At 38.6% G+C, this 11,365-nt stretch overlaps 1 protein-coding gene across 3 annotated transcripts in view; it reads left to right on the forward strand.

Annotated features, from left to right (window-relative positions):
- The window catches only part of IFT88 (intraflagellar transport 88), a 133,033-nt gene extending 130,129 nt beyond the window's left edge, over positions 1–2,904 (forward strand). For all 3 annotated transcript variants that reach the window (XM_047852009.1, XM_047852018.1, XM_047852026.1), the window contains 2 exons: positions 2,248–2,358; positions 2,593–2,904. In XM_047852009.1, coding sequence (XP_047707965.1) covers positions 2,248–2,358; positions 2,593–2,714 — 233 coding nt within the window. In that variant the 3' untranslated portion in view covers positions 2,715–2,904. The remainder of the gene's footprint in view (positions 1–2,247; positions 2,359–2,592) is intronic.
- Positions 2,905–11,365: the final 8,461 nt, after the last annotated feature.

The raw sequence follows: 11,365 nt of genomic DNA on the forward strand, positions 1-11,365 counted from the left end.
AGAACCAGAACATTACTGCTCTGCCTGCCTGTGTGCTTCTTCCCACTCCGTCTCCCGCCTTCCCCACAGGCAGCCACTATGAGGGTTTTTTCCTGTTTTATGTACATTCAGGTTTATATTTGTTTAGCTTCTTGCCTTTTCACATACAATGTTATCAGGTATGTAAACACTAGATTTAATTTTACCTGTTTTAACCTTTCTAAAAATGGTATCACTCAGTATGTAGTGATCTGACTTTATTTTTCTCACTTAATATGTTTCTAAGGTTACGTAAACTTAAATAATTTTATGTTTATTGACCAGTTGTATTTTTTTTTTTTTGAGAGTTGTCTATATACATTGTCCATTTCATGGGGGTATTTTTTTTTTTCTGGTATAGGTAAGCTTGAAGGATCCTTATTACTCTAAATTCTGTGATTCTAAGATTTTCCCTAATAAAAAGTATCATTTGGAAGTCTTAGTGTTAATTGATTGATAATTCAGATAAATTGATCTCCATATTCTTGTTTTTGGAAGCTATTTTGTGAACTCTTCTCTAGGAAATAGTAACTGTTATTTGTTGCAGTACTGAGATGAATATAATAACCTGATTTATTATTTAGCCGTAAAACCCCACCTAGACTTACAAATGCTTATCGATCCATTTGCACCTCCCCATGTGTGGCAGTGTCACTCCATGAAGTTGATTGAAAATTATGAAATAAGGGTATTCGCAATATATACCCTCTCTGGCGGTTATAATAGGAAGAGTTTAAAAACTGTATTCATGGTGGTTGGAGGGGGGGGGGGCACCTGGCTGGCTCAGAGGAGCACATGACTCTCAATCTTGGGATCATGGCTCTGAGCCCCACGTTGGGTGTAGAGATTACTTACAAATAAAAATCTTTAAAACAAATCAGTATTCATGGCTTTTCAAGTTGGACATTTGAAGTTTTTGTACGGAGTTAATTTTTTATTTTTTTAAGGTTTGCTCTTTCCACAGGATTGGAATGCTTTAGTGTGTTGGGATTTCAGAAGGCCTACAGATGTCTGAGGGAATGTGAGAGTTTTGTTTCACTCATATATATGACTTATATCTATATGAAAAGTGAAAAAAGAAATATTGCCTAAAGCAATGGTTTTCAAATTTTTGACCTGAGCTCCCTCAAGCACTTTGAAAGATAACCATTTACACCTACAGATGGAAAAGATGAGCTCAACTGTAACAAAAAACTAGGAGCAAAATAAAAACAAAAACAAAAAAACAATGTATACAACCATTCAGTGCCTAAAACTAAGCATTTCATTTTCCAGTAATAACAATGGGGGAAGTGGTTATGTTTTCCATAAGAATTTAGAGAGAAATTTGGCCACCATTAAAATGTGGGGATCTCAAAGACCATCTTGTTTTAGTTTATTCCCAGAGACATTATCAATAAACTAAAATATAAAGTATAGTCAGAAAAGAAATGATCAGTGGATGTTGATAGACTACTCTCATTTTTCACTTTTGTGAAGCTCCCATAATAGGAAAAAATAACATTGTGGGAATTTTAAGGGAAGGAAATAAAAACGATGGGGCTAGAGGAGTGTGTCTTTGAAAAATATGATAGAAGTTTAAGGTTAAGAATTACTACTAATGTTTCCTACTACCGTGAGTGTTCGGCCCAGTCTGAAAATCTTCAGTGCTACGGATTGCAGGGTTTCCCATGGCAGCCAGTCCGTGTTTGGATGCTACAGCCCTTTTAGTTTTTCCTCGTACTGAGCCAAAATGTATTCTCCGCAGGGCGAATCTAATCCTGACGAAGGTGACTGCATGGCCTCTGTCCTCTCCTACCTCTTCTGCTGTGTTTCATTTGATGTGATTTTAGGGCCACTCATCAGCCTTGATCACGAGGTTGATGATACGACTCATACTGATCTTACGACTTCCTATTTGTTTTTTCCCCAGTTGCTCTTTGTTCTTTACTAGGGATATTCGTCAACGTGGTCTCTAACTTCTCACCAGTGAATCTATAAAATTGAAACCTGTAACTAAGCGTACATGCGAAAGAACGCAAAGACTACTTTCGAGTGCTGTTTTATCTATGTTACAGATTCCCAAGAAGAGATTCCTTTTCAGTTTCAGAAAACCAGTATTACATCCCTCAGAAGGTGGCCTCCAAATGAAACAACGTGTCTCTTGGCAAATAAGTATACTTTAAGATTCGTAATGTAGTGTTATATTTTCTCAACGTGTTAAATGCATTTTTGTCTTTGTGTTTTCAGATAGTGGCCAGAGCTGTAGTGCCAGTAGTAAAGGTGAACGACTAAGTGCCAAACTCAGAGCTTTACCTGGGACAAATGAACCTTATGAAAGTAGCAGTAACAAAGAAATAGGCAAGTGCTGGTGTCCCCCACCCAGTTCCTACAGGCATAACGGGTCTGGAGAAGATTTGGTGAGATGGCAAAATGTGTAACTGGGCATTAAGAATGTTTTGTGTACAGACAAAATTTTAGATGATCTGGGAGAGCGTTTCTGTTCACTCAGTGTAGATTATGAGACTAACTGGTTTCACGTCTGTTTTGTTTTTTCTATATTATTCTAATATAACCATTTATTTTGAAACCTAGATGCCTCTTATGTGGATCCACTGGGCCCTCAAATAGAAAGGCCAAAAACTGCAGCAAGAAAAAGAATTGACGAGGATGATTTTGCTGATGAAGAGTTAGGAGATGATTTGCTTCCAGAATAATAGACACTTAAAATGTTACTTACTAAAGGAAAGAAATTGCCTTATAAGATAATACTTATATGAAACTTTGGAATAAATACCCCAGTTTTAATTTTGTACACTGTCAAAACTTTAAATAAGTGTATTCTGTTCTATGAGATGGGTCTAAGTTTTGTTTTGTTTTATGTGGAATAAAGATATGTGAAACTAATACTTCAGGCTAGTGAGTTCCTTACTCTTAAAAACATTGACCATACTAAGAAATGCAGTTTGTAGCACTGCCTAGTACCTACATACATGTAAGTATGTGGGCGTGTTCATAAAAATTCACTGTGAGTACTGGAGTGTGTGCTCATACTTTCTGTGATTTCATTAAAACAGTGTTAGCAATGGAAACACTACGTTGATTCCATGGTTCACAGCCTATAATATGCAGTGTTAGGACATATCGTGGATGAATCTGTAGTTAAACTAAATTACTTGGAGTTTAGAAACTGTTAAGTCTTGGGGCTCCTGGGTGGCTCAGTCAGTCAAGCGTCTTGATTTCGGCTCATGAAATGGTCTCACAATTCGTGAGATCGAGCCCGCCATCGGGCTCAGTGCAGAGCCTGCTTAGGATTCTCTTCCTCCTCTCTCTTTGCCCCTCCCCTGCTCACATTCTCTCTCCCTAAATAAATAAACATTTAAAAAAAAGAAAGAAAGAAACTGTTAAGTGTTTGGAAGTTTTGCCTCATGGGGGTTATAATACTGTTGAAAACAGTTACGTTTTGGAGGCAGTTCAAAGTATAGTAAGAGAAAATCAAACCCTAACCCTATTGCTCTGCTCTGTGTTTCCTTTCTACCTTCAGGCCAGTGGCATGTACCAATAGCACTGAGCAAGTCCCCTTCTTGACTTGGGATTTGGGTTGGAGGCCTGGACTTCCTGCGCTTTTCTTTAGCAATGTGTTTGGCTGATTAGCAATGTCCAGGGGAATCGCAATGATGGGGCAGTCGGAAGTGGCTCATCTTTAAAATTCCCTAGAGAGGGTGGACCTACCCATCTTAACATTGTGTCTACAATGTGCACACCACTGTTAGGTGCGGGAAGAAGAAAACAAAATTAGATCGCAGTTGCTGCTCCCAAGATGTAATGGGGAGGCATTCAACAAGTACACTCAACATCTATGTATGAGACTCTAGGGATACAGCAGTGAACAGGACAGAACAAGACGCTGCCCTCAAAGAGCTTAAATTCTGGTGGGGAAGAACGACAATAAATATATATTTTTTAAAGGACTTCAGATGTTGCTAAATGCAGTTAATAAGACTCACCCATATGAGGACTTTAAGAGACAAAACAGATGAACATAAGGAAAGGGAAACAAAAATAAAAACAAGGAAGGAAACAAAACGAAAGAGACTCATAAATATGGAGAACAAACAGGGTTATTGGAGGGGTTGTGGGAGGGGGGAGGGGATAATGGGTAAGGGGCACTAAGGAATCTACTCCTGAAGTCATTGTTGCACTATATGCTAACTAGTTTGGATGTAAATTTTAAAAAATAAAAAATTAAATTAAAAAAAGAATATTTATAACATAATGAATAGAAGCAAAGATTTCATCATATCATTATGTGAAATGGATATATATGCTGTGGTCTTGTACATCTGAGCAAGACAAGAGAATTTACTGCTTGAGTTTTAGAAAGAATTTAAATGCAACTCTCATTATGATATGAATTTGTCTTTACAGGGTGTGAAGGATCCTGAATAAACAGATCATTTATCATGGATTTAGGAATATAATGTTCCAGATATAATTTTGATATATGTAATATATGCAGGTACATATTTAATTGTATGAAAGTTTACAAAATGGATACAAAAAAGATTAAAGTACAAAAATAAATGAACAAAGAATACAAATAACACAAAATAAAATGCAAACATAGGAAGCTAGAACTCCACCATAAGTTTAAAAGTAAATTAAAACAATTTCCATGTTTTATCAGCAAATATGTGTGTATGTTTAAGAAGTTATGTATACTATAATGATTCCACCCCTGTAAAAAAGTTCACTAAAGAAAGAAGTTGATTTTTTTATATGGAAAAAATAATAAAATTAAAATAAAATAATAAAATAAAAATAAAATATAAAAGCCTGAGAAGATTTAGGGGCCCCTGGGTGGCTCAGTTGGTCAGCGGCCGACTTTGGCTCAGGTCATGATCTCACGGTTCATGGGTTCGAGCCCCGCATCGGGCTCAGAGCCTGGAGCCTGCTTCGGATTCTGGGTCTCCCTCTCTCTCTGCTTCTCCCCGACTCCTGCTCTGTCACTCTCTCAAAGTTAAATAAACATTTAAAAAAAATTTTTTTTAATAAATAAAAGCCTAAGAAGATTTAAAGTTAAATCTCCCACAATCTTAGGGTCCTTAGGGGACAAAATCCTGCAATAAGGAAGGGCTTTGCACAAATACACAATTTGTCTACCCTTAAGACATTTGCTGTTTTGTGAAGCTATGGGGCAGGAGGCTAGTGATCTAAATTCAGAACCTCCGGTGGGGGCTGACTTGACTCTCTTGCTCTCTTTCACAGCTGAGGAGACAGGTCTGCCAGGCTCTCAGTCAAAAGCCCAGAAGGACAGACAGGAACCAAGGGTGGACTGATTTACAAAAACTGCAACCCGACTCTAGCCCCAGCTCAGTCCCTGACTGGACTGACATCATTAGTCCCAAATCATCTCCGACTAGCTGAAGAAAGAAGTTTCTCTGGTAACAGTATCATTTGCAGCCTCTGTGTTCTTATATATAACATTAGGCATCCAGTAAAAAGCAAAGAGCAAGAAAATGGCCAACAAACATAAAACATAAATATAATCAGACCCTTAGATAATCCAGATAATGGATCTATCAGATGGGCTTTAAAATAACTATGGTTAGTATATTAAAACAGAGGAAAGGTGGACAAAATGAATGAAAAGGTAGAGAATTTCAACAGGATGTTGGAATCTAGGAACGAGAGAAAAACGAATACCCTAAAATTGAAAGATACCATATTTGAAAGTATCTTATTTGGATGCATTTAACAACATGATGGACACAACAGAAGTCAGGATTCGTGAAAAGGTCATTAGAAAATATCAAAATTGAAGCACAAGTGGAGTATGGAAAGAATAAAGCAGATGAGATATTTTGAACATGGTCAGAAGTTTAAATAAGCAGAATAGGGATCTCAGAAAGGAAAGCACATAGAGGAGACACGTGTGAAGAGGTAGCGTCTAGAATTATCTCAAATTGATGAAAGGCATCAACTCACAGGTGTAGGGAGCTCAGTGAACACAATGAGAGTAGATTCAAAAAGAAAACTGCACCCTAGAGATACACTCGATGCTTAAAACCAAAGATAAAGAAATGCTTTAAAATAGAAAAAAAGAGGACACACTATCTTAGAGGAACAATACGACTTAAGACTGACTTTTCCATAGAAATTATGGAATCAGAAGACAAGAAGAATGACATCTTTAAGGTGCTCAAAGCAGGGGTGCTGGGGTGGCTCAGTTAAGCCTTTGACTCTTGATTTCAGCTCAGGTCGTGATCTTGCGGTTCGTGAGTTCAAGCCCTGCGCTGGGCTCTCCACTGACAGCTTGGAGCCTGCTTGGGATTCTCTCTCCCCCTCTTTCTGGCCCTCCCCTCCTCACACTGTATCTCTCTCTCACACATACGTAAGTAAATAAAAATTTTAAAAAATAAAGTGCTGAAAGAAAAAACTCTGCCAACCTAGAATTCTCTTGCAGTGAAAATATCTTTCAAATGTTAAGGTTAAAGACTTCTCAAACAAAATCTGAGAAAATTAATTGCCGTAAGACTAGATCTATATAAGAAACACTTTATTTCTATAGGCTAAAGGAAAATTATCCTAGAAAGAAGCATGAAAAGCACCAAATAGTGACTATTTAAAACAACAATAGCAATGATTTGTGGGGTTTTAACATATATAGAGAAAAAAAAGACAATAGTTTCCCAAAGATTAGGAGGAAATATTCATCAGATTGCTCTGAGGTTACTATATTGTTCAGATAGTGGCAAACTGTAATAAATCAAAGATACGTATTGAAGTCTCTAGAATAACAACTGAAATACAAGAATTTATGTTTAAAAACAGAAGAAACAAATATAGAAAGAATGATAAAAATCACCATCTCACAACCACCACCATAGTAACTGATTCAATAATCAGTTGTTCTAAAGCAAGTGGAGGAAAGTTTGATGAGAACAGTATATTTACACGGCCTCAAAGTATTTCCCCACAAATTACTCATTAATTACAAGACGGAAAAATCCTAATTTTGGATAAATTTGGTGGACACCCTCAACTTGTGACCAAAATTAATATCACGAATAATGGGATGAATTAAAACCATGTGTCTCCTGATGTGATGCTGAGAGTGCCCAAGATTTCTTAGTTGATATTCTTCCCCAAAACACCTAACCTGAACCTACTCATGAGGAAGTATCCCAAATTGAGGAACATCCCCAACATCACTGGCCTGAACTTTTCAAAAATGTTAAGATCATGAAAGACAAGTGGGGCGCCTGGGTGGCGCAGTCGGTTAAGCGTCCGACTTCAGCCAGGTCACGATCTCGCGGTCCGTGAGTTCGAGCCCCGCGTCGGGCTCTGGGCTGATGGCTCGGAGCCTGGAGCCTGTTTCCAATTCTGTGTCTCCCTCTCTCTCTGCCCCTCCCCCGTTCATGCTCTGTCTCTCTCTGTCCCAAAAATAAATAAACGTTGAAAAAAAAAATTAAAAAAAAAAAAAAAAAAAAAGATCATGAAAGACAAGAATGTCAGAGAAACTGCTCCAGATTAAAGGAGACAGACGTGTCAACAAAATGTACTGCATGGTCCTCATTCAGATCCTGGACTGGGGGAAATTTGCTCTAAAGGACACTGTAGGGACAGTTGGTTATATAGGAATAGGTCTATTAGATAATATGACTATTAAGTATAAAATTTCCTGGTTTTGATAATTGCACTGTGGTTATATAACTGAATGCCCTTCTTCCTTAGAAATACACACTAAAGTATTTTGGAACAAAGGGTCCTGATATCAGAAAAAAATACAATGATAAATGTGGGAAAATGTTAATAATGGATTTGAGTGAAGGGTATATAGAGTTATTTGTACTATTCTTACAACTTTTCTATAAACCTGAAATTATTTCATAATAGAAGTTTTTTAAGCTAATGAAAGATAAAACATAATAAAAGTACTTGATTCATCCGAAAAAGGCAGGAAAGGAAAAATAAAGGAATAAAGAACAGATGGACAAATAGAAAACAACAGGATTAAACCCAATTATATTAGAATTTACACAATATTAGTAATTACAAAAAAGTAAACCCAATTTTGTTAATAATTATATAATTAGTAAATGCTAATTATACTAGTAATTGTTACATTATTAAATACAGTAAATGTAAGATTACACTTTCTAATTAAATGACAAAGCTTATCAGACCGGAGTAAAAAATAAGGCCCTGGGGTGGCTGCGTGGCCCAGTCGATTAAGTATCTAACTCTTGATTTTGTCTCAGGTCACAGATCTCACGGTTCATGAGTTCGAGCCCCAAATCAGTGCAGAGCCTGCTTGAGATTCTCTCTGTTTCTCCCCTTCTTGTTCTCTCTCTCTCTCTCCCTAAGTAAATACTTTTTTTTAAACATTTTTTAAAAGACCCAACTACATGTTACTTACAAGAGACACATTTTATTTTATTTTTTAATGTTTTATTTATTTTTGAGAGAGAGAGACAGTGTGAGTGGGGGAGGGGCAGAGAGAGAGGAAGGGAGAATCTGAAGCAGGCTCTAGGCTCTGAGCTGTCAGCACAGAGCCCAACGCAGGACTTGGGCTCATGATGAACCTCAAGATCATGACCTGAGCCAAAGTCCGATGCTTAACTAAGCCACCCAGGCGCCCCACAAGAGACACATTTTAAATATAAGGGCTCAGATAGGTTGAAAGTGAAAAGATGGAAAAAGATATATAAACATTAATCCAAAGGAATAAGGACTAAGGCAGTGCTCAAGTATGTAAAAGGGTGCAAAAAAAAAATCTAATAATTGGATAAACACAATTGACTGGCAATTATTGTATCATTTCAACCTTGTTAAAACTTATCGCAATGAAGCATTGGAGATAAATACCCAACTGGAGTAAGTTGAGCAGAAAATGGGAAGTGGGGTTTTGGAACCAGAAAATAAAGACAGCTCAGAACATTTTCTTATAAAAGGAAGCAAATTAGATGGCTGATAGAGTGGGAACTGGGGTCGAGGGTTTATGAGACGTATCAGGAAAGAAGGCAGGATATATGAAAGTGAATGCGAATAGGTCAGTATATTTGCTGGTAGAATAATAGGTCTCATCTGTGCATGTGCAACATTCGGTGAGGAGGGAAATGGGTAGCAGAGATTTGAGAGAGAGGAAATGTGAGTGATCTTAGTAAAAGGGAATAGAACTGGAAAAATGTAATACATGTGTGTGTTGAATGCTAATCTGAGATTTGTGATCAGAAATTAGAATTGAGTCTAGTCAACCAAGGTGTAGGGTTTCAATGGAGTTGGGATTATTGTGAGCAAATATTAAGAGGAAAAAAGGAGCAAGGGATTGTGTTTGCAACGGTGTGGTAATAGTGCTGAACCATGAACTCTAGACAAGGAGGGAAGGTCTCAAGAATGGGATGCTTAGAAAAGTGGTGAGGTAGGTAGGTAGGTAGGTAGAGGGTAGATACAAGACCTGATGAGATGAACGAATTACAGGAGTGGAGAAAGGAAGTGTCAAGGAGTAGGTATTTGAAACCGTACGTTGGCGTGTGGTACAGTTATTGGTAATGACGATGCCTGGAGTATGACAATACGATAGTTGAGAGGTAACGGGAGAAAAGATCATCGGACTGAAGGTAGTCATTTAGAATCAACTGTGTGGATGTCAGAGGTGCCAGGAATGATGAGCAGAAGTACCGGAAGATCCAGGGGCTAGCCAAGATGGCAGCAAGAAAGAGAACCACTGGTGGGAAAATGTGACAGTCCTTTGAAGGAGGGAAGAAAGCTTGGGGAGGTAGGTACATCAGTAACCCACGAAGCTAAGCATGGACGTGGCCAACCTCACGCTGGCTTTTGGAATCATGGTGCCTGAAAGTTTTTCCCAACAGCTTGGGTCTCTTGGAAGTTGTGGCTGGTGCTGGAGTAGCTGAGTGAACGAGGGGTAAGAGGGAGGAGCTGAAAATGAAATCATCCGTGACTAGAAGGAAGGTGACATCTTCAGTAAAGAGCACCAGAGAGGCATTCATTTTTCAGGGAACGTGAGGAACTTGGTTTCGAGCATTTTGTTGCCTTTTTCTCACTTTTCTTAAATTTGGATTAAAAATTTTTTTTTAAGACTGGCTTCCTCATGGTGTGACAGAGTCCCGGCATGCCACAGGAAGATCATAGCCTTTTTGTTGTTGTTTCTAGTGTTTTTTTCTTAATGTTTACTTTTGAGAGAGAGAAACAGTGTGAGCGGGGGAGACACAGAACCTGAAGCGGGCCCCAGGCTCCGAGCTGTCAGCAACAGAGTCCAACGCGGGGCTCAAACTCACGAACTGCGAGGTCGTGACCTGAGCCGAAGTCGCAGGCTTAGCCGACTGAGCCACCCAGGCGCCCCTGGATTTAGTCAACATGTCTATCTCACACGTGCATACACACAGACTTGAGGGCGACCGACGAAACGCCGGACGAAACACTTTGCACCCGTTGCTACGTTCTCTCAACTGTCTAGTCTCGCAAAGATGGATTTTGTGTCCTATCGAGTAGGTGTTTTCAGGTGAAACACTTGGGAAGTAAATATTTTCTCATTCCGAAGTAATCAGGGGAGGAGAAGAGAGGTTGAGATGTCATCAAAGAATAGAAGGCATTTTATTGAACGACACACAGAATTAACAGTCTGGCACAATTAAGTTGTGTCACCTTACACATGAAAGGATGTCTAATGAGACACAGTGAGCGTTTCCAGGAAACTATTGCGATGATGGTCTCTCTCTCTCTCTCTCCCTCCCTCCTAGAGGCCTCCCACATTCTTTATCAAATACAAAATAAGCAGCATTTGAGCGCAGATCTTTATTCCCATTTTGCCAGAAAAGGTAACAGAGAACACGAACAGTTTATCTGCCAGTCAGGAAAAAAGTGTTTTATAACCTCAAATGTTTACTCACCAAGGGCTGTAAATGGCTTAAATTGCTTAAAATGGAGATTTCAGTGGGATTCTTAGCAGCAATTCCGAAACTCTTCGGTTACACAACGTTCAAGGCATGAAAAAGGGTTGCTTTTCTACACAGCATAACTGAAACGTAGTGGAATCAAGTGGACAAATTACCTCGTAGACAACCAGGGTAGTCAAATACCAAAGCTGCAGACCCTTTAGGGAGCCATAAATTACCTCTTTTCTACACTCTCGGCTGGTATCAGTCTTTTTGCTCTCATTTGCGAAGGACTTCTGTAAAACGGCCGTTGACTCATTAGCCTGCCACCTAAAAAGCATCATTTTGTAGAATGAACAAATGAGCAAGTTTTCTTGTGTTCTTGGAGTACCTAGTTCCCCCATTTAAATACTTTTGTTTTAATTTACTCACAGACTAGTAGGCTTATTTTACAAGACCGCTTGCACTCA

Source organism: Prionailurus viverrinus, chromosome A1 (assembly GCF_022837055.1).
Source record: "Prionailurus viverrinus isolate Anna chromosome A1, UM_Priviv_1.0, whole genome shotgun sequence".
NCBI classification, from domain to species: domain Eukaryota; kingdom Metazoa; phylum Chordata; class Mammalia; order Carnivora; family Felidae; genus Prionailurus; species Prionailurus viverrinus.